This window comes from Myotis daubentonii, chromosome 13 (genome assembly GCF_963259705.1).
Source record: "Myotis daubentonii chromosome 13, mMyoDau2.1, whole genome shotgun sequence".
Classification (NCBI taxonomy): domain Eukaryota; kingdom Metazoa; phylum Chordata; class Mammalia; order Chiroptera; family Vespertilionidae; genus Myotis; species Myotis daubentonii.
The window spans coordinates 22,070,720-22,097,681 of NC_081852.1; the positions used below are offsets into that span (position 1 = coordinate 22,070,720).

General features: G+C 56.0%; 1 protein-coding gene across 5 annotated transcripts in view; it reads right to left on the reverse strand.

Annotated features, from left to right (window-relative positions):
* ADAMTS14 (ADAM metallopeptidase with thrombospondin type 1 motif 14) overlaps positions 1-26,649 on the reverse strand; it is a 77,393-nt gene extending 50,744 nt beyond the window's left edge. For 3 of the 5 annotated variants that reach the window (XM_059662473.1, XM_059662472.1, XM_059662468.1), the window contains exons 1-3: positions 26,264-26,649; positions 24,228-24,658; positions 2,338-2,494 (exon numbers count right to left, since the gene is read on the reverse strand). In XM_059662473.1, coding sequence (XP_059518456.1) covers positions 2,338-2,494; positions 24,228-24,658; positions 26,264-26,585 — 910 coding nt within the window. In that variant the 5' untranslated portion in view covers positions 26,586-26,649. The remainder of the gene's footprint in view (positions 1-2,337; positions 2,495-24,227; positions 24,659-26,263) is intronic. The other 2 variants (XM_059662474.1, XM_059662469.1) reach the window with 1 other exon arrangement.
* Between the last annotated feature and the right edge of the window lie 313 nt (positions 26,650-26,962).

A 26,962-nucleotide genomic window follows, 5' to 3' on the forward strand; every position in this document is an offset into this window, starting at 1 on the left:
GGAGCAGGGGTTGGGGAAGGAAAGGGGAGCGTTTGGGAGTATGGAAACATGCAGAGCACACCCTCCAAGGCCGAGGCAGGGTCCACAGGGAATCCCTGAGGGGCTGGGGTAAGGCCGGGAATTTCCTCCCAGGACTTGGAACGGTTTAGATTTCTCACCAGAGCCCTTGACAATGGGTCACTTAACTCTTCTTTGGAGCCCATCAAGGATGTGTGTGCTGGGGCGGGGTGGGGTGTGAGCGTGACGGCGGGGCGTGAGTGGGTATTAGTGTGTGTGAACGAGCGTTAGTGAATGTGTAAGCTGTGTGACTGTGAGTTGGAGGCATATGACAGGTGTGTGCCGTAGGTCAGTAAGCGAATGTGCACAGGTGAGTGTGTCAGTGTCAGGGGTGCGCGCACGTTCTCTTCAGAAAGCAGCGGCCAACGCCATGCCGAGTGCCAACAAGATTCACTGGGGCACCTCAGACCCCTCTGCTGTGGAGCAGCTGGAAAACCATGATGGATCCCTGACGCCTCCTTTCCTTCCTTGAGGGGAGTTGGACACCCTCCCCCAGAACAGAACAGCTGACGTGAGGGACACAAACATCACTGAGACTTGGTATCTGTCCCCTAGGACACTCCACCCCGGCTTATTAGGAGGAAGGGGACAGTCCCAGGAGAAATCCGGGGGCTGAGGGGTCCAGGAGAAGGACATCTGAGCTGGGCCGACTCCTGGGCAGGACAGGGACAGACAGAGATGGGAGAGGTGCTCAGTCTGGGGGAGATTCCTCCAAAGTGGCTACTGTGGCTAAGCAGGCGCTGACCAGCTGGCCCAGGCCTCTGTGTGCCAAGTATACCCAGAGATGAGGCAAACCCTTTCTTCTTCATCAAGAATGTTAAATGGAGACAGGCGCCCCAGAAACGCTGCTCCACACACTGTGCTCAGACCCACTGCTGGTCTTAAAATAACAGAGCCAGAGTCACAGGTTTCCAAGAAAGTCTTCACTGCCCCTCGTCTCTCTAAGAGCCCAGATGGGCCCAGGGCATGGCATCGCCCGCAGCCTGCAGGAGTTCCAGCGGGCGGCCTGATGACAGGGCGTCACACGGAGTCCCGGGCCTGAGCTCCAACTCCGCCTGCTCAGCGGTCTTGGCTTCCCAGCCACAGCCCATGGCAGGCGATGGGGTTGGTCCAGGACTTCCCCAGGGTCACACCCCAAAAGAGGATTTAGGGTTTTTTGATTCAAAACTGGCCTCAAATAAAATGGAGCCCAATGAGCCTTGTCACTCTTCCCAGCCATGATGGAGGGAACAGTGCCCGTCACCACCCTGCCCCTGCAATCCACCCCACACTCCGGGCCTGCAGAGCCCGCCTCCTCTTGGCTAGTCCTGGAGCTGCGGCTTCTCTTATGAGGGCCATGGAGCGCAGCTGGAGCTTCAAAGGAGGCAGTGGATGTGGGGACAACTGGCTTTCAGTCATTCCTTCACGCTGTGCTCAGCCCTCCAGGGCCCGGGCTGGGGGTGGGGGTGGAGCTCATGGCTGGATTCCACCCAGGGCCTCCTTGTGTCCTCTTGGCCAAGGCTAAGTTGGACAGTGAAGCTAGCCACGGGCCCAGGACCAGCACACATTGCATCCACTGCTTCCTTCGCTTGGCCATGGGTGCTGAGTGCTCTGCTGGTCACCAGGATGCAGGGACACCCTCACGTGTCAGTCGTCGGCCTCACAACACCAGTAGAATAAGAGCAACCCTTCATCAAGCACCTACCATGTGCCAAACTCCACGCTGGAATTTTCACACACACAGCCTCAGAGGTGAACAACGACTGCCCTAACCTGACAGGTTAGGAAATGAGGCTCAGAGGTGTTAAGCAACTTGCTTAGGGTCCCACAGTAGACAGCACTGGAGACAGGATTTAAAAATAGTCTAGTGGACACCAAGCTGACCCCGATGCCCTGACACGAGGCAGATTCCCTACAAGCACCCTCAGAACTTCCCTCCTGTGGCCCCCGGGGGTGGAGCTGAGTGTTAGGGAAAGAGCTGACTACAGCTATCCACCTACTGCATGGGCAGAGAAATAGCCTTGCCAAGCAACGCTGAACTCCTCAGAGACCTCTGCAGCCCCAAGTTCCACCGTTCCAGAGGCTCAAGTAGTTCCTCTAGCCCCCAGTGGCAGACGGTTATAACAGCCTCTCAAACCCACTAGTTACAGTAGGCGCAGCAGGTCTACGGGGCCCAGTCCCCTTTACAGATGAGAAGACGAAGGCCAGGCATTGAGTGGCTTAAGGCCTCAAGTTACCTCTAAACTGTTCACCCCAGAGGTCTGAACAGGAGCAGAGCTTGGGGCCGTGTCCACAGCCTACCTTCATTGTGAAGGTCCCCTCCAGGCTCTGCCCACGCCTGCTGGACGGCTTCCCGGCGGTACACCACGTGTGTCCTCCCGCCTGCCTCCTTCTCTTGCTGCCCCCGCTCCAGGGGCTCAATGAAGTAGTCGGTGACATCTGTGCGGATGAGGCCCGCCTGAGCAGTGGGCAAAAGGAAAGGGGGAGAGAGAAGAGGCATGAATACATGGCACAGGACAAGTGAACATTTGCAACTGCACACGTATGTGACCACATGTGTGTGACCACACGTATGCAGGCTCTTCTTCCAGGGCCTTGGGGAGCTCTGGAATCCAGCAGGCAACTAGGAAGGGTTGTAAGGAGGCTGCGCAAGGGAGCCCATGCCAATTTCACAGAAATAAGCAGACCCACTATTACTGTGTTGTGCACTCACGGGGTTCTACATAACATTTCATGTAATCAAGGGGTTCCAGTGCTTAAAGCGGGGGAACCACTGCCATGAGGGACACGCGCGCACCAGGGCACCACATTCCACCCCAAAGCACGGCCACTATCATGCGGGTTTGCCTTTACCTTCAGGCAGACAGAGAGGGAAATCCTATCGGTAAAGCCCAGTTATCTCGAAGGTGGGAGCTGGTCCCCCGTCCACTACAAAGTGCTATTATTTCAGATTTAAAGCGTGTGGTATGCAAGCCAGGGAAAGCAGCTGTTTGCTGACGATAAATGAGCCAGAACAGTGCCCCAGGAGTGCGTGCTCTGTTTTCAATCTAAGTCTGTGCCTGCATCAAAATGTTCTCTTTTAAAAATCAGGTATTGGCCTTGGAAATAAAAACATATGACCTTCGGCAAGCCAGCCAATATGCTATTAGGCTCTGATGAAGGCAGTGATCCCGGGGGCAATGAAACCTGTAACGAGATGTCTGTGAATGTATGTGTAGCTGCACAGCCCTCCCCCCACACACGTGTCAGCTCTATAAAACTGGTAAGACCAGCCCACCGCCCACAGCGCCTGGAAAATAGTAGGCAATCCTTAATAAATATATATTAGTTGAATTCCTTCACTCCTTCAACAAATATGTATTGAGCGCCTACTGCATACCAGCACTGCTTCAGACACTGGCAATACCGCTCTGAACACAACGCAGTGAATGAAGGAATTGTGTTAATGAATCTGTGGGACCGCCCTCGCCAGTTTGGCTCAGTGGATAGAGCTTTGACCCAAGGACTGAAGGGTCCTGGGTTCAATTCTGGTCAAGGGTACGTACCTCGGTTGCAGGCTCGATCCCCAGCCCTGGTCCGGGCACACACGGGAAGCAACCAATCCATGTGTCTCTCTCATATCGATGTTTCTCTCTCCATCTCTCCCCCTCCCTTGCACTCTCTCTAAAAAGCAACAGGAAAATATCCTTGGGTGAAGATTAATTAATTAAATAAGCAAGCAAACAAACAGATAAATACATCTGTGGGACCTTCCCTGTCCGAATAGGAGCGCCTCTTTTTCAAGCAGCTGAGCTCACCAGTTTCCCCACCTCAGCCTGCTTGGCGGTTGAACTGCAGGGAACGGGGCCGAGGCCTGCGGAGCACTCACCGCCGAGCCTCCCAGCAGCAGCCGATCTTTCTCATGTCCCTTCCAGCTCCATCTGTTGATCAAACTGAAAACACCACGTGGATCCAAACTAAGACGGCTGCCTCTATCTCATAAACAGACCCAACCAGGAGGCCAAACACGTTCCCCGGGGGAAAGAGCAGGACTGTACTGGAACAAGCTTGGGGCTTCCCAAGGTGACCCCGGCATGAGGCAATACTCAATTGTCTGCAAAAGTCCGGGTCTGCTTATTAAAATGTCAACATCAAACCTTGTACTGTGCGTCCTTCCTTTCATCCAGAGCACCTCTATGCTTTTACTTTTGCACCTGCGGTGTGCCAAGGGCAGGGAGAAACAGATAATAAATGAGGCCCAGCTTCTGGCTTTGAGTTGCTCATCTCCTGGAGAGAAGGGCCGCAGAGGAGCAGAGCGTGGCCACGCGTTGTGCTCGGTGCTGCAGTGGGTATACCTGAAGCACGGGCATCCCTCAGACTCTCAGGTGCAAGGGACAGACATTCAACTTGAACCCTCTTGGCCCCAAGTGCAGGGCACTGGCCCCATGACAAACCATGGCAGGGGCGGCGCTGGGAGGGAGGGACCCGATGCCCTCAGCTCCCTCTCCAGCCCGCCTCTCAGCACCTTCTGCATCAGCTTTGCTCTCCTACACAAGGCTACAGAGTCCACTCTGGCAGACACCTGCCCCTGCCACCAGAGACAAGGAGACTTCCCGTTAACCTGCAACAAGGGAGCCTGGTTGGTCCAGCCGGAGTCACATGGTCACCCTGGGACTCACAGTCCCCGCTAGACCCCCAGGGCCAGTGCAAGGGAGATGACTGCCCCTGAAGAGAGAAGCTGTTAGGGTGGCAGAAGAAGCCCACCTGAGCTGGAAAGGGCGGTCCAGGTAGGGGCCTGGGCAAGGGTGTGGAAGCATGAAGGGTGGTATGGGGACCCGGGAGGCATTCAGGATCCTGGGCAGGGGCTGAGACAGAACCTGGACAAGTGTGGCCACATCCAAGAGCCTTGGCCACGCCCATCCCTCTTTCTGTACCCCTCACTGACACTCAGGGGGATTGTTCCTGCCCCATTCAAGACCACCAAGACAGGAGACCCTCATAGCAGAAGTCAGAAGGCCTGTGTTTCATCCAGGCCAAAGTCATACAAACCCAGGCCCCTGAGCGCTGCAGCCTGTGCGGGCTCTGCCCATTGCCCCCCTGGAAGCAGCCTGGCAGTAGAATTCTCCAGGTCAGGGGGCAGAAGACCCCACTGGGCACACTGTTCTGAGACTTGGTTAACCAACTGCATGAGGAGGATTCTTCATCTGACATTCCCTGCCTCATCACCCAGTGACTCCAATGGGCCACCAGATCTCAGTGCCTCATAGGAGGGATGCAGGTTCTGGAACCATCACACAGCTTAGGGCTGGGCTCTAAGGCACTGCCTTCCAGCCCGCCCCTCCCTGCCCACAATCATGGACCACACCGGCCTTTCCAGGTCACCTGCCTGCCCAGTCTGGGGCTTCAAACCCTCAGCAAGATCCCTGATTAGGAGACCTCTAACTTTGTTCCAATGCCTCTAGTGACAGAGAGCTCCCTCCCTCAAGATATAATCTTTTTTTAATGTAAGGACACTCAATGTTTCCTTGAGCTAAAACACACTTGCTGCATTCTACCTTTTATAAAGTCTTATTATCATATAGTAACAGGACCTGCCACTTTTATTTACAAATCTTATTTCACCTTTACAACAATCCTATGAGGTTGCCACAAATACTAGACCCAGTTCATGGATGAGGAAACAGGCTCAGAATGGTTAAGTAACTTGCCCAAAGTCACCCAGCAAGTGACAGGACTAGAACAAGAGCCCAGCTCTATGTGGCTCTTAACCACTGGACTATGTTATCTCAGGCCATCCTGGGCCCTGCTTCTGCCCTTGGGGGCCACTTGGAACAAAGAAACTTTTCTTTCATAATCCATCTGCATATCCCTGGGCCTCTGCGCTGGTCTGACCTTGAAGAGCTAGCAAGATGTTCACTTCCCACCTCTGGCAAAAAAAAAAAAAAAAAAAAAAAGGCTCCAAAGGAAGTCAGGCCTCCTCCCATGATGGCGTGAGAATGAGAAAGAAATTTCAGCACAGTGCCCCCAGGAGACTGAACCCTCACCCCACACCCCACCCTCATCACACCCTCAGCACTCCTGCACCAGAGTGAAGTACCAGGATTCCTGAGCCTGGCTCCGCCCGCACGCAGCCCACAGGCCTCTCTCCGGGGGAGAGTTAAACAACCCCTACTTCCCCACCCAGTTTAACTGTTTAGGGCAGCGGTTCTCAACCTGTGGGTCTCAACCCCTTTGGGGGTCGAACGACCCTTTCACAGGGGTCACCCAAGACCGTCGGAAAACACATATATAACTACATATTGTTTTTGTGATTAATCACTATGCTTTAAGTATGTTCAATTTGTAATAATGAAATTGGGGGTCATCACAACATGAGGAGCTGTATTAAAGGGTCGTGGCATTAGGAAGGTTGAGAACCACTGGTTTAGGGCAAAGACAGTTTTAAGTGTCAAGCATCTTTGCGACTGTGGGTCCCACCCGTTTCCACCCCGGATCAAGGACAGAACTTCCCCAGCAAGTTTCCTGTCCGCTCTGTGCCTCACATCCAGTCTTGACAGGCCATTCTTGTCCAGGCCTGGGGGACCCTCCACCTCTGAGACCCTCCTCCTAGAGGGGCTGGGCCACCAGAGCAGACGGCAGGCTGGCCGGCCCTCCCACGAGGCCTTCGGTTTCCCCATCTATGCCACGAGGGGTTTGGCCCACGATCCCTCCAGCTCTGCCCTGGCCAGGAAACCAGGCCCCATGCAGGGCAGACAGACTGGCAACGGGAACTTTCCGGCTCTCTGCCCCTGTGCCACATGACTCCCGTCTCTCAATTTATGAGATGTTTATGTTTCTGAAAAGTGGCGGCTAATTTTAAAGCTCTAAAATCAAATCAGATTTCTGTGCAAGAAAAAAGGCGGGAAATAAGTTCTGGTAAGTTGGGAAAGACATGTCAGCCAATTCTGTTTTCACCCTTACGTTATTCAAGGCCTCGGGCGATTTCTCTGAATGGAAACTCTCCAATGGGCAGTCCCAACCCCCCTCAGCCAAGCTCAAGGCCTTTAATAGAACTGTTCTGCAGGGCCTTTCCTAGAAGGCGACTGGCTGATGGGGGAGACTTGTTTGGCTTTTCCAATATGACTGTGACATTGTTTGGGTTGTGAAGGGGCCACCTCCTGCTGCCTCTTCATGCAGAGGCCTCCAGGCCATGCTAATTGAGATTTTCCAGTCCTGCTTCCCCTCAGGGGAAGCCCCCAACTCCTGAGCAATTCCAGAGCAAATCACTCCTGGTGACAGAAGAGGTGGGTGCTGGCTTATGGACCCTGCAGTGGGTCATAACTGAGCAAGATCAGTTGTCACCAGTAGCTTATCATCAGGGTGAGGTCCCAAATATTTTAGCAAATGATTGAAGCCCTCGTATTTTGGAATTAGTATGTGTGTGTGCATGTGCATATAAACATGTTTATCCTAAAATTGCATGTAAACTTAGGAGGCAAGGGTACAAAGAGCCAGGGAGGTCCCGGACAGAGACCCCCGAGGCCTGGAATACATGTCCTTAGATGGTGCAAGAGCCTAAGGACAAGGGCAGCGCTCCATCTGTGCTGAGTCAAGTGCAGAGACAACAGGCCAGGACCCAGCCGGGGGTCCTGACAGGGCAAGGGGCTTGGCTCTGAGAAGACAGCTTGGCTCTGGGACGGGGGATCCTGAACCCACATGTGGCACCCTCCGTTCGCCAACCTTTGTTGACTGCCCAGAAGAAGGGAGCATTTCAAGATGGCAGTGCCAGTGGAGCCAGGTCTCCTCTTCCGTCTCCTTCCAAGACTGGCCTCTGTGGGGCCTCGCAGAAGAGAAAGAAGCAGGGCAGGCCTCCTCCAACCCCCCCCCCCTCCCACCACCTCCCAAGGAGCATGCATTCGTGGGCCTGAACTTGTTCTGGAAATTCCATCATGAGAATTTTACTGCCAGCTGTGCTTAGGTTCTAGGCTTCCAGCAAATTCAGCTTGAACCTGTTCCACCGTAGGAAATGAAAGAAAACCCTGCAAGTGGAGTCTGAGGTGACGCGCACACTGGGAGTGGAGTGAGAATCAGAAATGCCTGCCACCAGCCGGAGCTGGTTTGGCTCAGTTAGCCCAGGGACTGAAGGGTCCCAGGGTGCAGGCTGATCCCCAGTGGGGGGCGTGCAGGAGGCAGCCAATCAATTATTCTTTCTCATCATTGATTGTTTCTGTCTCTCTCTCCCTCTCCCTCCCTCCCAGCACAGTCCAGGAGAAAGCGGAGACCCGGCCATAGCCTCCACCTTGCCTCCATTTCCAGGTCTCATGTCTCTCCTCAGCCCATCCCACAGGGACTTCTAGAACCATCACTTCCCGGAAGCTGCTTTCGTCAGGGCCACCTGTGACCTCAGTGGCCAGAGCCAGCAACCAATTCTTCATCCTGGTCTCACTCAGCTCATCCAGCCACACATTTCTCCTGGGAATTTCCCCTGATCCCAAGGCTTTCAATACCAAGTACTTTCAGATAACTCCTAAATGACATCCCAGCCCTGACCCTCCCAGAATTCCATGTGGAATTGTCCAACAGTCTCCTTGACAGAGACCCTGGGCCCCCGCTGGGCACCTCAAACTCTAGAGCCAACCTCCCACTCATCCTTTGCCACCCCATCCCAGAAAATGGCACCATCCTGTTCTAGCCACTCAAGTTAGAAATCAAGAGGAGGGGTGGGCCCGGGAGTGGGGCTTTCAAATCCTTCCCCCACCTCTCCCACCACCCATCATTCTGTTGAGTCAGTTCAACTGAAAGCTGCACCCAAGGTAGCCTGCAGGCACTAGACCCTCAGATGGGTTACCCTGGGCCCATCTGTCTCAGAGTTATGAGAGAGGGGGCCAGCCCCATCCCACACACCCACCCCCCCACACACACCCTGGGACTACCACTCCTGCCAGGTGGCCCAGACCCTTTCCTCCCTCAGTACGTCTTCATGAAGCAACCACTGCAAGCTAGACATGAGGGAGTTGGGGTTGCATAAGGACATGAGAGACCAGCCTCTGCTCTCCTGACTAGGGACTTGTACCTGGAACATATAAAGAACACATGTAACTCAATAATAAAAAGACAAACAACTCAGTTTAAAAGTAGAAACAGGATCTAAGTAAACATTGCTCCAAGGAATATATACAAGTGACCAATAAGGCCTTTAAAAGGTGCTTGACATCATTTATCCGTAGGGAAATGCAAATCAAAACCACGAGACACCCCTTCGCACCCACTAGGATGGCTAGAACCAAAAGGTCCCATAATAAGTGTTGCCAAGGATGTGGGGAAAGTGGAACCCTTACACACTGCTGGTGGCAATGAAAAGTGATGCAGCCACTTTAGAAAAGAGTCTGGAAGTACCTCAAATATGAAACAGAGTTACCATATGGCCCAGCAAGTCCACTCCTTGGTATATACTCAAGAGGAATGAAAATATATGTCACACAAAAACTTTTACACAAATGTTCACTGCAGCACTGCTCACAAGAGCCCAAAAGTAGAAAACCCAAATGTCCATCACCTGATGCCTGGATAAACAAAAGGTGGTGTATCACACAATGGAATATTATTCAGCCCTAAAAAGGAGTGAAGTACTGAGATATGCTGTAATGTGGTGAATCCTGAAAACATTACAGGGAATGAAAGAAGCCAGTCACCAAAGCCACATATATATGGCTCCATTTACATGAAATGTCCAGAATAGAGGGAAATCTATAGAGACAGAAAGTAGACTAGTGGTTGCTGGGGATGGGGTAATAGATTAAAGGGGTGATAGTAAAGGGCACAGGACTTCTTTTTGAGATAGAGGAAATGTGGTAATAATTATACAACTCTGTGCATATGATAAAAATCCACTGAATCACATACTTTAAATCTGTGACTTGTGTGGCAGGTGAATTTTATCTCAATAAAGCTATGAAAAAAAGATGACACATACACAGGGAGATGCCACACATGCACCAAGGTGACACACACACATGCACTGAGACAACATACACACAGAGACAACACATGTGCAGGCAGACAACACACACACACACACACACACGCACACACACACGGTGCACAGGCGGCCCACTACCACGAAAGCATGAGTCAGCAGAGCTCGGATGAAAGCCTGAGGTTGCTGAGATTCATATAATTCAAACCTGATGTGGAAGCCCCAAGCCACAGAGCTCTGCTGGAGGCTGGGCTGCCAAGGCCTGGGCCCACGCCAGGGAACGTCTAAAAGCTGATTCACCCCAAGCTGCAGCCTTGAGAACAGGCAGGAGGAAGAGCCCTGGGAGGATGGAGCCCAGAATCGCCAGGCTTGTCCTCAACTGGCACACCCTGCCACGCCCACTCAGGCGGCCTTAGAGCTCCCAGAACAGGCCAAAGGGTTGGAAGAAACACCAGGAAGCAGAGAGCCTCCACCAACTGGAGGAAGTTATCTGGGATGACCACTTGGCCGCACTTCCTGGGGTCACGACCTCTGCAGGCCCCACACCCTGGGAGGTGCTGGGTGAAAGGCAACCGAGGTCTTGCTGGGCCCAGTCCATCTGCAGCAAGAATCCTTCTCGGGGGGAGAAGTGACGTGGGGAGTGTGGGGAGTAAATGCAGAGACACTAAAGCCAGAAGCTGGGCTCTGCGACTCTCAGACCATCTCATCTTGGCAAGTCGCTCAACGTCCCTGTGCTTCAGGATTACAACACACCTCTCTTTGGGGCGGCCCCGAGAAACACACACAGAGCACCCAGAACGGTCGCCCTGGCAGCAAGGACCAGGCACGCGCTCGACCTGCCGCATGGTTATCATGACTATGGTTCAAAGTGTGCCCGGGAGCCCAGGGGCTCATGCGGGGGTGCCAGAAGCAGCATTCTGGAACCACAGAATGCTTTGTCTCTAACTCCTGGCTCCACGGTGACCCGGCTTGGACCTGCTCAAATCCCCTGCCTGTAAGCAGTAAAGAATACCTGTGGTTGAGCATCCTTAAGGGGAGAGGTCCCCACCAACAGGATGCTGGTGCAGGGTAATGTTAAAGGTAAGAACACGCACAGATAAAAGGTCGGTGGAAACACTCAGTTGTTGGAGAGTTGTCTCTGGGGGGCAGCACTGTAGGCAATTCCTTCTCTTTAGACTTTTCTAACTTTTCTATAATCCCCCTATCCGATAAGGAAAGCCAGTCCTGCACGGAATGTCTGCCTGCTACAATGAGCAAGTCATGACTGGACAACAATTCTTCTTAAGCAAAGTTTTAAAAAGGAGACAACACCATGGGAGTCTCCTCCTGTCATCTAACCTCCTTGCAAAGTGGTGTAGAGGCTGCCTGGGCGTGAAGCCCCTGGCCTCCACCCAAGCCGGTCCTTCCCAGCTGGTGGCACAGGCCCTCTGCAAGCCTCAGTTTCCACACCTGAAGCCAATGGGTTGCTGAGAGGATGGAATAAAACAATGAAGAGGATACCCCTCCTGAGGCCTGGCCCACAGCAGGGCGGCTGACTACCTTTCCTTCCTTCTTCAACCTGCCTCTCCTGGTCCCCCATGAGGTGACCCTAACTTTTCCTCAAACCCAGGAGGCTACGCCAGTGGTCTCACCCCTGGATGCCCATTAGAACCAGCCGGGGATGTGCAGAACTACTGACGCCCAGGCTACCCCCCCAGTGGTCAGCAAACTGCGGCTTTCCAGCCACATGCGGCTCTTTGGCCCCTCGAGTGTGGCTCTTCCACAAAATACCGACTTCTGCGCATGGGCCACGAAGTTTCAATCGCACTGTACGTGCACGCCCACACGTGGTATTTTGTGGAAGAGCCACGCTCAAGGGGCCAAAGAGCCGCATGTGGCTCACGAGCCACAATTTGCCGACCACGGCCCCAGACCAACGAATCAAATCTCAGCGGTGGGGCATCGGATGTTCTCAACGCTGCCCAGGGGAGTCTAATGTGCAGCCAGGGCCCGAACCGATGGTCTAGACTCTGGAAGCTTCCAATGATGGAATGGTACTCAGAGGAAGTGACCATCCATGTTTCACAAAGACAGCAGTAGCAGCATGGAGTGCCGAACCAGAAGAGTTTGTCATGACGCAGGAAATGGGCAAGAAAGACAGAGAGGGAAGGAGAGGACAAGGGGCGCATGCCCTGACCGAGGGGCTGGGGGACGGAGTCTGGACAGGCCGGCTTCCTGCGCAGCCCTTCCGCTGTGAGCATCTCCTCAGGCTGAGTGTGACCAAGGCCCATCTGGACCACGTGTGAGCGGTGCCTTAGAGCTGACCATCCCCTCCCCTCGAGGTGGGACTCCATGAGAGTGAAGAATAATTGACTAAAACTTTCCCTGAGCAGGGTGGGGGTCTTGGAGGGGGGAAGGAGGGCTGTGGTCTGCTGGGTAGCCAAATCAACGATGTCACAGCCCCCCAGCTGGGGAGTCTCCACACCAGTACCTCTACGATGGTGATGAAGATGAAGGCGTGATTGAGTCTGTCCTCTGGCCTGCGGAAAACACAGCTGCTTGGGTCTTCAAAAGCTTGGTCAATGTCCTTAAAGGCGAGGTGCTCAGTTGTGTGACCCCACCCCAGTGGCGGCTGGCAGGCCCAGGGGCAAGGCAGGGCCTCACACTGCGGGTGTCGGCGACTCCCCTTGGGCTGCAGACCCCCACCCTGGAGCCCAACCAGAGTCCAGGGAGGACTTTGCCAGGCTGGCAACCACCCCCCGTTTCCATCCCCCGTGCCCAGGAGCCACGTGGCTCTGAGGCTTCTCCCTTTGTCACCACCACGGCCCACCAAGCTCGGGCTGGGAGCTCTGCCTGGCCCCCTGCCTGGCCTGGAGTCCTGGCAGCAGAGGCGGCAGCTTCAGGACGAAGAGACAGGAAGGAGCCCTCACGTGCCAGACGGCGGGTGGCTGCCAGGCCCCGAGCTGAGCAGCAGCCCCCTGCATTGAGGCCCTGCAGTCTGAGCCCTACGGCTCAGAAGCCAGCCAGCTGATGGTGGGACAAACGTAGGGAAAAGAGGCCGCCAGTCCCTCCCACGGCTAAGGTCACTTGTCCCAGATCCTTGATCCAGCCAGGCCTCCCCTCTGATCCCTTAGCCTGGCTCAGAGCAGGGTTGGCTTGTTTTAAACCACGTCTCCCCCACATGAGATCACGCATGTAAAATGTTTCCCACTTAGTCTGACACATGGCGGGTCTGCAGTGAGTGATAAATGAGGGGTGTGTGGGGGGGGGGGGGAAGGTTCCCTACAGAAGGAGGGTGAGCCCGGGAGGACAGAAAGTAGATGGGCCGCCCGAATTCCGTGCCAGGCCCAGCTCCACACACATCCCCTTCAGGCGCCACCACATCCTCCACACGGCGGGAGGAGTCCCCGGGGAGCTGGAAATCACCATCAAACGAGGCAGCCACTGTCCTGACTCCTGCGCAGGGCCCAGCACAGTAGCATGTTTTCCAGATTTCTTAGAACTCAGACACTTCATCAAAGCCTGTCTGTGCCGAGCCCTCAGTTACTAACAACCCGAAGCCCACGTGCCAGCCGCTCTGGCCATTCACCGGGTCCTCCACTCACTTTACGCGTTCACCCACATCTGCACGTTTACCTCTCCTAACCTCTGTCTCCAGCACTATTCATCTACTCATTCATTCATGCTTTCATTCTTCATCAGATATGCACTGAGCAGGCCCTGTTCTAGGTGCTGGGGACACAGCCAAAAATTCCGCCTCATCTCCAGGGGAGAACTAGGTAAAAATATGGCACACCACATGGCAATAGCCATGGAGAAAAACCAAGCAGAGGAGAAACCGGGGGCTGACATTTCAAATAAGCGACTCAGGGATGATGTTCTAAGAAGGGGACATCTGAGCAAAGGCCCGAGGAAGGTGAGGGGCAGGTGCTGGCAGTTCTGGGGAGGGGTGTCCCAGCAAGGAGGGCATCGGGAGCAGGGGGCGAGGAGCAGAGGAGGTCGCAGGAGGACCGGCAGGAGGAACAACTCCAGGGCCCATGGAGCTGCTCCCAGGGAGTATTAGGGGGCGGAGGGGTCTCGGTGAATAGTTGAAAGGATGCAAGCGGGGAGATCAGTTAGGGAGGCCATGCCCATCACCCGGGGAGACAGCAGGGTGGTTCGGACCACCTGGCACTTGTTATTCCCATCAAGCCTGTTTCTTTGTCTTTTGGAATCAATAGCAACAATCCCCGTGCCCGCCTCCCCCCACCCCCCACAGGTGTCCTGCTCTGAACCACGGGGGTCCACATGGCCCCAGGCCTTTGCCCCTGCTGCGAGCTCTGCCAGGATTGCCCTTCCAGCCCAGCTCAAATGCCATCCCATCATCTCTCCCTCCTCCATGCCCCCAGGAGCTCTCGGTGGGTATGTCTGTCTGTCCCTCTTGCAGACACAGCTTTAGGAGGACAAGTACTGATCCTTGCCTGTGACCACCTTTGGATCAAAACACATTCAACAAGCATCCCTGGCACCAAACCTCCAAAACACTCCCCCGGGCTATGGCTCTTCATGAGAGACCTGCTTTCCCACTAACTGGCCGCGGCTTAGGGGACCGCGCTTCACCTGGAGCCCCCCACCCAGGGACCGTGAGTTATGAGGTGACGAAGTATTAAGCACTCAGTGCACCGGGCCAGCAGCCTGCGGGGCTGTGGAACACAAGGCCTCTTTGGGCTGGAGGAGCTAATGCGGAGCGTGAGCGCTGCCAGCCTCGAGGGGCGGAAATGAACCCCTCTTGTGGGCCGGGGCGGCTGGGGGTACGGCTGTTTTCTGGAAGATCAAAGGCATAAATGTCTGGTTGGCTGAGAAGCAAAAGCCGACAAAGGGCGTCCAGCGGCCGGCCCGTGGGGAACAGGGTGTGCATTCAGCCAAGCGCGCCCCGACGTTCCCACCGTCGGAGGTTTCTCTACAAGGGGCCTGTTCAGCGACGTTGCAGAAGCAGAAGAAAACGAGACTGCGGGGTTTGTAAGGTTCCACGGCAAGCAGTGTGTACACAACCGCAGCCCACGGCCCTGCAATAGGTTGAAAACGGATAAAACATCGGCGACTCGGGGCTGAGAAAGGCCAGGTTTCTTTTGAGCTTCAGATCCCAGCTAATGGGGCTGTTGACATTGGTGTTTTCTTAGTTGGCTTCCCAGTTTTAGGAAAACAATGGCCCTCACACTGGGAGCCTCGTAAACACCTCCACCTGGGATCCAGGCCGAGGACTCCCAGGGCCCCCCCACAGGGCACCCCCTGGACCAGTCTCTTCCACACGCATGCTGTCAAGCTGTTGCCAGGCCACCGCTTCACAGCCATCACAAGGCTGATGACCTTGAGTGACTTAGTCACATTTACTCGTCTTTTCCCACTGACTTGAGAGAGGTCACCTGGGATGGGGGTGGGGGGCTGGGGGGAGCACTGGACTGGGAGTCAGGCACCAGACTCCATCGGCCCTGACAATCGCCTACTGCACGACCCTGGGCGAGTCCCTTCCATTCCCCGAGCATCCGCTTTCTGGTCTGGAAAGTGAAGAGGGGACCGAGAGACCCCCACGGCCACTTCTAGCCCAGCTGTGTGCACACAGGCCACAGTCAGGGTTACTGCGGAAATGACGCTGAGCTGGGATGCACCACCGAGGTGGTCATAGCACAAGGATTATCTGTGCTGACGAGGAGCTCCGTGGCGCTGCCTGGGGCCTGCGAGTGTTCCTGTGACTATTGTTGTCTTGGAAGGCTGAGCCAGGCCCACGTGCTGAAAACGGAATCTGGGCCTGGCAGGTGGCTGGGAAGTTCCCAGTGTAGGGTCCAGGGAATGCAGAGACCCCCTGGGCCCTCCCCGAGGCTCCCCGCCCCCCGGGCCTCTGCCACACTGACACTGGGACGCAGATGGAAGCCAAGGGCAGCCCCCCCACACTCAGCGCTCCAGCCAGGCGGAGATGCCAGGGAAGAAAAATAGAAAGTGCCCCCAGACCAGCCCTTGCTGGAATGGGAGTCTGGCTCTGCTCAGAGGAGAGGCAGTGAGGTGATGTCTGGCTTCTATTCCATATCATAAATAAGTTCTTATTCCAGCAAGACACAGCTGTAGGGAAACTGGGGAGCTGAAGCTGCAGGATCACATCACCTCGAGGACTGGAAACCCAGCCGTCCACTCAGACAGGCCCAGGGGCCTTCTGGAAGCAAGACGAGCACTGGACCGGGCGACCAGGGATCTGGAAACGACCCGCCGTGGGCTCTGCCTCACTTTCCATACTTATCTAGGCACCGTGGCAGCACTTGAAGTGCTCTTGACTCATCTTCTTTCCCGCCACCCATCCCCTCAGACGCAGCAGACTCCATCCACCAGCAAATCCACACCATTTAAAGGCAATGCTGACGCTGCTGAGCTCAGCCCTTTACACATGACAGTTCTATGAAGCGACTACTCTTCTATCCCCACTTTACAGATGAGGACATCGAGGCACAGAGAGATCTGGAAACTGTCCAAGGCCACCCAGCACGTAAAAGGCAGAGCTCGGATCTCAACCCAGGCGGCCGGTTCCAGGGGCCATGCTCTCCTCCGCTGCACACACTGCCTTACATGGGCAGCCCCTGGCCTCTGGCGAGCGGCCCTGCTGTGTTAAAAAAATAGAACACTCTGCTTAACGAACAGAGCACTTTGCTTAAAAATCCACATTTCTGATTTCTCCTTAAAACACTCAGAGGTTTTGCGCCACCAAAATGCCACTCCCTTTAGAGAGGGCATCGTCCTCTCCAGTTTGCACAATCCCACCTCCCCTGCTGGCAGCTGACCCTCTTCTCTTTCTCCTGCATTCCCTCCTCCTGGAGGCGTCTGAAGTCAAAACCTCCTGTGTCCCACGGCCCAGCCCTGTGCTCCGCACTCAGGGAAATGCGAGATGTAAGGCACAGTCTCTGATTTCTGAGAACTAAACGCCCACGATGGGGGGGTGCATCAAGCAGAGAGAAGGGGAAGGCACCATGGGGGGTGAAAACAGAATGAACAGCGTCAGAGGGCCGCAAAGCGAGGCATGAACGCTCTAGCCTGGCTGGAGTAGAGGCTGGAGATGCAGGTGGAGGTGAGGCCTACACCAACGTGGGTGGGGCCAGACACTCCCTCCCCTTCGCAGGGTTCTCAGCACAGACACGTGAGTGCAAGTGGCCTGCAGTCCAAGATATATGGAGACAGGTCAGCTAGGGGGCTCTGTGAGGGCACCATCGAAACTCCAGGCCTCACACTCCACATCCCCAGGGGCAGGGCTGGGCGGCAGGGCCGAGCAGGGCTTCCGAAGGGGCTGCCAGGACAGCCCGCTCCCTGCCCAGCCAGCAAGGAGCAGCCCCCAGAGCAAGGACAGGTGTTGGCACCAGGACACCAAGGAGCCACAGGCAGAGCTGCCGCACCAGCATGCACGAGCCACGGGAAAGGTACCTCCCCAAATGCTAACGAGACTCCTGCTCACAACCCTGTGCTCCCCAGGGCCAAGGGGCAAGGCGACGCTCCACAGGAGGCAGGGATGCCCACGCTGCACTTCCATCCCGGGGAGAGCTGGGGCGACTTGCCATTCCTTGAATCCTGTGAAGACATCCGGTTTCCTCTCCTACAGGATGCTTGTAGAGCCTACCTCTTGGCTTTAAAAACTCCTACGGATGCTTAAAGGCCCCGCCCAAATGTCCCCTCCCCTAGGAAGCCTGCCTTCCTTCTCAGGAAGCACCGGCCTTCTCAGCACCCACCTCCACGCCACCCACCGAGTGCATTATGCCTCCCTGCATTTCCACAGAACCCTGAAGTTCACTAGTGGTGTGGGCTGCCTTGTTGCACACTCTCTACTGTGCGTTGGCCTTGTCTTTAAACTGTGGGCTTCTGGAGTCCAGGGAGAGAGGGACCCACAGATTGTTAAGGGAATGCTCCACTGAGCACCTCTCAGTATCCCCGCCCGCCATCCTGGAAGGCCTCTGGGGTATTGCAGCCCAGTTGTAGAATTCACAGTCCGTGCACTGAGCAAGCTCGCTATGACCCCTTCCTCAGAGAGAGCTGCTGCTGCGAAGGAAACAGGCCTGGCCAACCGGGGCCCATAGGTGGCCTCAGACTCGCCCGAGAACACTGGTCATCCAAGTGCTGCTACAGTGCAAGGGGCTCTCACAGGAACTGTAATTACTGCATTCATTACTGTAAAGAAGTAATCAGTGCTACTGTTAATAACAATCCCCATTGTTACGGCTCCACCATGTACCAGGCCTTTCACTTTTTATAGTGTCTTATTTAGTCCTCTGAGCAACCTTGGTTGCTCTTCTCCTCTCCTTACAGATGAGGAATCTAAGCAGAGAGATTTAGAAACTTACTCAAGGCCACACAGCTAGTCTGTATCAGAGCAGGGATCCCACACTTTCACCCTAGACCAGTGGTCGGCAAACTGCGGCTCGCGAGCCACATGCGGCTCTTTGGCCCCTTGAGCGTGGCTCTTCCACAAAATACCGACTTCTGCGCATGGGCCATGAAGTTTCAATCGCACTGTACGTGCGCGCCCGCACGTGGTATTTTGTGGAAGAGCCACACTCCAGGGGCCAAAGAGCCGCATGTGGCTCGCGAGCCGCAGTTTGCCAACCACGGCCCTAGACTGTACCTCTTAATTACGACTCACAATGCCTGCCATTGGCCTTTGTATGGGCCCGGCACCTTTTATAACAGTGTAATTGAGATATAATTCACATACCATCCAGTCCACGCATTTAAAGTGTAGGTTCAATGGCTTTTAGTTATATGCATACAGAAGTGCAACCACCACCACAATCAATTTTAGAGCATTTCGTCACCCCATAAAAATACCCCCGACCTTTTTAGCTCTCAACCCCAACCCCCGCCCCCAACTCCCCCTCATTGTAATCCCATTTTTAAATTAAAGGACTGGGCTTTGAGAGCTTCTGTGACTTGTACAATATTAGACAGAGGCAGGAAGGGCTGGGACTCAGCCTCCCCTGCCCTCTCCCCACAGCCTGCCAGGGGTCTACTTGGTGCAGCCCGTTAAGAATGCACCATCTGCAGCCCTGGCCAGGTGGCTCAGCTGGTTGGATGTCGTCCTGTATAGCAAAAGGGGGCAGGTTCGTTTCTCGGTCAGGGCTCACACTTAGGTTGCAGTGGGTTCTATCCCTGGTCGGGGCACATACTGGAGGCAACCGATTGCTGTTTCTCTCACATTGATGTCTCTCTCTCTCTCTCTCTGTTCCTCTCCCTAAAAACATATCCTCAAAAAAAATCCACCATCTGCATCTGCATAGGGTGGAAAATGAAACCAGATGGTGACAGATCTTACACGTGCGGATACTTCCGCTCCAGTCCCGTGACTCACAGAGGCAGCACAGCCAAGCCCCCATCACCCCAGTGCAGGGCAGCAAGGCCCAGGACCCAGTGAGGACAAGGCCCCACAAAGAAGCAGGGACCCCACTCTGCTCACCCCATTCCTGTACCTCAGAACCCCTATAGGACCCACAAGAAGTGGCCCTCACCCCTGGCCCCCATATTCCTCCCAGGAATTCAGAGGCACAGCCACTAGCAGAGGGTCTGTTCTGCACCTGGCGCCCAGCCAGGGGTCCTGCCCACAGGCCCTCGGAGGTCGGGGGTCACGGGAGCATGGGGAGAACTGCTGCAATACCTGGTCAGGCTCCCCAGCGGAGGCTCTGAAGGGTACAGGTTGCTGCTGTCGCCTGGGCACATTCTTAACCTGGAACCCTAGCGTCTGACAGCCACCCCCACTCCCAGAAGAAACACTGCAGTAGGACTTGTCTCCCCACCTCCCTTCTCTCATTCTCCCACACATCCTCAGGCTTGTCTCAGTCAGGTGTTCTCTCTGCTGGCCAGGCGCCCCACACTTTCTTCCTTGTGTATTTATTCACTTATTTTTAATCCTCACCCGAGGATATTTTCCCATTAGCTTTTAGAGAGAGGGAACGACAGAGAGAAATACTGATGTGAGAGAAACACATCGATTGGTTGCCTCCTACACATGCCCTGACCAGGGCCAAGGACCGAGCTGGGGAGGAGCCTACAACCGAGGCATGTGCCCTTGACCGGAATCGAACCCGGGATCCTTCAGTCCGCAGTCCGACACTCTATCCACTGAGCCAAACACACTAGGGCTTTACAATGTTTAAAGTCTTGAGCCAATGCCACCTCCTCTGGGGAGTCTTCCTGGATGCCCTAACCAAAACAAATGGGTCCTCCTGCTGCCGCCTCACAGAATTTTAATTTGTTGGCTTTATATCTGGGTCCCCATTAGCCTACAAACTCACCAGGGCAGGGTCCTGGCTCCCTCAGTCCTGGACCCTCCCAGCCGTCCCCCCCCCCCCCCCAGCTGCGATACCAGGCCCTCCAGAAGAGCAGGTGGGACATAAGGTAGGGTACTCATTGCTCAGGTTCAGGCATGAACTAACCGCAGTGCACAGAATCCCCCCAGCGGCTGCCCCAGGTGCCCAGGTGCCCAATGGTGACTCTATGGATGGCAGGACAATTGGAAGGGGGGATGGTCATGGCCCCCATTGTAGGTTCCAGTTAAAAAAAAGATTGAGCCACCAGTTTAGACACAGTGCTTCTCACCAGAGCAGCTTAAGATGCCAAATGGCCGCAAGGCTGGCAAGAAGGCTTTGTTCAGACCATCTTACAACTGGCACGTTGGCTCGGCTGTGAGGGCCAAGCTCAGGACCGGTGTCTTTCCTCTCTGCCCCAACAGCCCAGCCCAGGCCTGGCACGGAGCATGCCCCAGGACCCACCAGGAAGGGAGGAGTCAACTACGGGTTTACAAGGGCCCGGCTCCACGCTCCCCCAAAAGGCCTGGCCCATCACAAAGTGCCAATGCCGGAGCAGGAAAGGGCTCTGAGGTCATCCATTTCCGCCTCTGCAATATACCGAGGAGGCAGGGGAGGCCCAGAGAAGGAAGGCAGCAAGCCCAGGGTCACCCAGCCATACCTCCCAACCCCCCACCCAAATTCCTCTCAGAAGCAGGCTGCCACATCCCTGCCCTGGCCCACCTCTCCCATTCTGCCCTCCTCACGGTCAGAACAAGGCCCACCTGCCCACAGTGTCTTCTCGGATCCCCTCCCAGCCTCATCCAGCCTCACCCACTTGCTCAACCTCTTTCCTCTGCCCAGAATGCCTGACTTACCCTTTGGACCCAACAAACTTCTACTCATCCTTCAAGGCCCAGTTCAAACGCCATCTTCTCTGACACCTCAGATAGTAATCACTCCCATTTACGAGTCCCCACCGCACTGTGTTCTGGAAAACCAACAAGGTAATGTGGATTCTACTTATGGGGTCCCCACTGCTTGGCACCCAAATTCCTTGAGAGCAGGGACCTGACTCTGGGCAAAGCAGGGTAATAAAGTATCTGCCTACCACAGTGCATACGACTGAAGGGCCTTGCAAACCGTCAAGTCCTATGCTATAGGGCCCTGTCTGCGTTATTGTCAGATCTCCTCCCCACGGCTCAGTTTCCTCATCTACCCCACGGGTGCAGTTCATGAATGCACATGACAGCACGTGTGCTGGGGTGGGATGCACACTGTGCCCAGGCCATGGGAAGGACTGGTTCCTGCTACTGTTATTATTGGTGTCACTTCCATTTCCCTTCATCTCCCCGTGGGCCTTGCTCATGGCCAGTGCTCAGTCCATATTTTGTTTGGAATGAATGACTTCGGACTTGAGATGTTGAAGAAAATGAGGTTAAAATCCAGAAACCACATGAAGACCCAGAGTTAAATCTTATCATCGAAATGCTGCTCAGCAGCCTTCTGAGTCCAAAGGTGGCTCGGCTGGGACACTGTAAACAGCCCCTTGCCCTCACGGAGCAGGTTTCTGGAATGGGCTGGCAGTGAGGAAATCTCTGCTCTGGGGCGGCCTCTGTGCTGGGTGCGGCCCGTCAGGAACCTGGACGGGGAGGCCTCTGGAGACAGTCAAGGGCACAAGCAGTGGCCTGGTGTAAACACAGGCCCAGCCTGAGGCTCAGCCCTGTGAGGTCCATTTCTACCCCTGACCACGGGCAGGGGGACCAGGCGAGCCTCAGTTCCACTGCAGTACAGGCCTCCAGAAGCCCATCACTGGACAGCCTCCGAGACCTGATCCAGCTTCTGCACATGTCACAATGAAGCCATTTCCATCTGCCAGGGAGCATCAGACCCTCTTTGGACAAACGAGAAGAGTAAAGCCCAGAGATGGAGAGTGGCCTGCCCAGGTCACACAGCTAGTGAGAACACTTATTCACAGGCCACCCAAAGTCAGCAATGTTGGCTGAGCAATGCCTGGCCCCAGGCCCACCGAGCAGCCTCCCACCCCCAACAACCAGAGCGCCGCTCGTCACTGTGCACCACAGCCCGTGGCCACGTGACCTTGCTTCACGGGTGCCGGGTCGGGGTCACGAAGGATCCCTGCATCATCTCACAGTCAGCGGCCACTTATCAATGGGCTGCTGAACGAGTTCAATGACAGGGAGTTTTCAGGGGGCTCAGGGGATGGACAGTCACTTTATTGATGGTGGTGACCATCCACGATGCCTTTGGTCCCCGGTATACATCTACGGCAGCAGTCCAACCAGAGGGGGACCCGGCCTGTCACTGCACGGCTGACAGCCTGCGTGGCCGATGACCTTAGAAGGAGTTCACAGGCCATTCAGCCACGCCGCCGGTGTGCGCCGGTGCTATCTCTTCCAAACGTCACCTTGGATTTTCAACCAAAATTTGTGGCCACAGCACAGCGCTAGCCAGCAGGCTGACTGAGGGCTCCTGCTGCACAGACTGCTGAGCCAGGGCGGCCGGCAGCCAGGGCTCCCCCTGGCATCAGGACAAGGCCTTAGCCTTCTGCCTGCAGCTGTCCTTACATCCTGGGTCTCTCAAAGCCTGCCCCACAGAACCCTCGCGTTCCAGGTGATTCTAGCACACGCTCAACTTTGAGAACCAACTGCTGCCTAGGCCAAGCCTCTCAAGGGAGGCCCTAACACCTCCCTTGGTGTTAAATGGGCAAAATCTGGTTTTTTGAAAGGCAAAAAAAATTAGTCTTTATATGTAAAGCGCAGCTATGCATACAGGTTATAAACATATATTCAGTTTATCTATGGTATTAAAATTTCATGGAAGTGGCGATTAGGAAGAATGTCTAAGAAGGCTCTTGGGGGGAGGGGGGGATGAAGGAAAGATTGAGAAGCACTGGCCTAGACAGAGGCAGCCATTTGGCAGGAAGGTCCCTCGGAAGGATGGGAAGGCGGTGAGAAGTGCCCCCAGCCCTGCCAATAAGGGAAAACCCCCTTTTCCAGCCCCCCAGAGGACTCATCCCTCTCTTAAAGCTGAAAGGCAAAGGGGCAATGGGTCCTTTCCTGGGACGCATCAGCTCATACCTGACCGAGTAGAGACCACGCGAAGAATGCCCACTGCTCTGAGGCTGCCACACGGGCTCAGGAGGGCATGGCACACTGAGGAAGGAGCAGTGAGGGGACCAAGACTCACCAGGAATTGAGGGTGAGAAAGAGAGCAGCCACTCATGGCTTCCTGGTTTGCAGTGATGCCTGGGAGGAGGGAGCAGGTCCTAAGAAAGGAACTCACAGAGCAGCGCAGGCAGAAACAACAGGCTGGCTTCAGGGACCAGAGTTAGCAGGGGACATAACAGTAGCAAAAATAGCCACTAATACCAACAGAGGCTGGAGCCAGGCAGGTGCGACCACCAACCCTGCTGCCCAGGAAGGCAGGTCATGTGATCATCATCAGCAGGTCCGCTCCATGACAGCAGGGACGGTGTCTGCCTCAGGCCCCTGTAGCCCCAGAGCCTGGACAGAGCTGGGCCTATCGGCACACGCAATAAGCATGTGCAGAATGAATAAGCCCTCACTTTACACACGGGCAAGAACTACAGGGAAGGCAAGTAACTTATCCAAAGCCTTGTGGCTAGTAAGTGGCACAGCCAAGAATCAGTCCCAGCAGAGCCGGCCTGCCTCACCCCTGTGTGTGTCTGGGCTCAGAGATCCCTGCCAGCTAAGTTGTGGCCCCGTCTGAGGATGGTGAGGGGATGAACAGGAAAAGGGATCATCCCAGCTGGGCCGCCATCCACCTGGCAGAGAATACACCTGGTGCGAGCAGGGCATGTGCGGTTTTCTTTGGAAAGCAGCACAGGCCAGACCACACAACCTGCCCACAGGAGTCCCAGGCACAGGGGAGCTAAGGAGAAAGCCGGGTCTGCCTGGCTCAGAGACTGGGGAGAGGGGCAAATGCAGCTTGAGGAAAGGCTTGTCCCTTACCAATCCATCACAGTTGCTGATGGCGACGGCTGCCCCTGGCATGCCTGTGACACTCCCGGTGTAGACGCACTCTTGCTGCAAGGGCTGCCGGAAGAGCGCCCGAAAGTCCTCCTGCCACTCCGCAGAGGCTCCGGGCACCACCAGCCGCCGGTTGGGCCGAAGGCGCAAGTGCAGTTCCTCCCCAAACACAGTGACGTTGAAGTAGAGCCGGTCAGGCTGTGGAGCGGCTCCTCTGGGGCGCAGGGGGCTGCGGGCCACCCGCAGGTGGCCAGAGCGTGAGGGTGGTGCAGGTGGCCTGTCCTCGGACGCACTCCCTGTAGAGGCTGCTGCTGGGCCAGACACCACATGGGAGAGGAAGCGTCCGCGGAAATCGGTGCTGCGGGGCACGGTCACACCGTAGTCACTGAGCCTTCCGGACAGGGGCAGCCCTGCTGGAGGCAAACAAGGAGTTACTTCAGTACAGGCTGTGCAAAGGTAAGGGAAAGCCACCTGCAACTCTGAGGGTCACCTTGAGGGGACCCCTGAGCCCAAGTTCATCCATTTCTTATCTCTTGCTTCCTGAGCCCCTGGATCTCTGCACTTGGATGAAGGGTGTTCAAGTACTTTGTGGACATAAATCGTTTCTGGGAGCCCCAGGTCCTTTTCAACTTAGCAGAAGAAAACAAATAATGCCAAGCAGAGTCCTGTCACTCTAGCAGCAAGCCTTCCAACCCTGAGCACTGCAGAAGAAAGCACTGAACCGCCCCCCCTCCCAAAGCCCCCAGGGCAAAGACGGGGTCTGCCCAAACATTCCCAAAGTGCTGAAGTCACCAGACCAGCCTGGGGTAGGGCTCTCCTCACCAAGCTCCTTGAAGGCAGCTGGCAAAACAAACACACCTAGAAACCCAGGGGATCCTGGGCACGCGTCAAGGAGAAAGGAGGAGCTGGAGAGGGAAGGGAGGGAATACAAGTTCTATATTTTTCCATGTTTAGAAAGAAAACTTTTTTAAGCAGCACAGTGGCTGCCGAGATTTTTACATGGCCCAGCCCCAAGCCGGGTAAGTATAGATCTTCAAAAATAAAAAAAAGACGCACAGGGTGACCTGCCCACTAGGACTGAATTAAGTGTGAGGTCATGGCCCCCTGCTCCAGGCTGCATGCCAGTGGCCCCGTCCTCACACAGCCCTCCCTGAGCCCAAGCCAGGCCAGGCAGGAATGACAGCTCCCTGGCTCCCAGGCCTGGTGATTCATAGATCCGGGCTTGGGAGGAATTTTCATTTCCACACAGCGCTATCTCCTGCCTCCCCAGCCCCCTTCACAGCACTGATAAAATCTGGAGAATGATGTGTCCTGAAAAATCCCCCCATGTCCGACTCTCCTCTGGTTTACCCATCACAGCACAGGAGCCCAAGACTTCACCTAGAGGGATCCATTCGGTACATGAACAGAGCTCACACACAAGCAGCCACCCTGCCTGGAAATTATGGGAGCCCCCTTTCCATGTTCAGAGCTACCAAGAGGGCACCCCACATTGCCAGGTGAGGGTGGAGTGTCTTTGGTCTGTGGGTGACTTGGTGTCTGCACAGAGCGTGAGGATGCTGGGGCGAGGGAGGGATGCGTGTTTCTGGGCAGGAGTGTTCATTGGGGTGTAGGGTAATCACCTGCCGGCCTGATTCTATGTGTGTGACAGAGATTTGCACACATGTACACACATGTGCACACATGCATACAAGCTGGAGAGAAGACATGAAAGAGGAAAACACACAGGAGAGTGTGACAGAGAGAAAAAAACCACAGCGACAGAGAGAAAGATGTACAACCCCTAAGAAGGGAATCCGTATTCCCAAATCCTCTCCTGGGTTGTCTCTCCCAAACTGGTGCCAGAGAGTTGGAGAAATCACAGGACCGGTCGGTGCACAGGGGAAGGAAAGAGAGCTTAGCCCCAGTGTGCGCACCGCCTCCGACCCGCTAGGACGCTGCGCAGCCAGCCCCTCTGGCACTGTCGGGTCACCCTGACCCGCGCGCACCCCAGACCCACGCGCCCGCCCCGCACGCACCTGGGGTCCGGCTGCCCGCGGCGGCGCAGAGCGCACAGTGCAGGGGCAGCAGGCAGGAAAGCAGCGCGCGGAGCGGAGCCATGTGGCCGCGCGGGAACGCGGGCCGGGCGGGCGCCGGAGCCCCGCGCTCCAGGGTGCGGACGCGGCTAGGGCGCGCCCTGGGCTGCTGGAGCGCCGACCGGCCGGCCTCTGCCGCCGCCGCCTCCAGCCTGGTCGCCTCCCGCCCTCCCGCTCCCGGTCCCCAGCACGGCGCCGCCGCCTGGACAGCTGGCTCCGGGCGCCCGAGGCTGCCGGCGGGAGAGCGAGGCAGCCAACGTGCCATCGCCTCCGGTGCCAACTGCCGGCCGGTTCTCCCGCGCCGTGAGGCTCCGGGACGCGCGGGAGCGGGCGAGGGGGCGGCGGGGCGGTCCGGGGGTGGGCACTCGGCGGGGCGGGGCCGGGCGCCGGTCGGACGGGGGGCGCCGCGCTCGGGGGCGGGGCGCGGAGCTGGGGAGTGCAGTAGCGTGCGGCCCCGCCGGATCGGAAGTGCCACGCGGAGCCACAGCTGCGGCTCCGAGCGCGCCGGGCGAGGGTCCCGCCAGCCGCCGGGGCTCTCCCGGAGTGGCAGCCCGTAGCTGCTTTCCCTGGCTCCTTCGCTCCCCTTGCTTAACCAGGGCGGCTCTCTAGAGCCACAGGGCAGAAGGGATTTCCGACTGCATT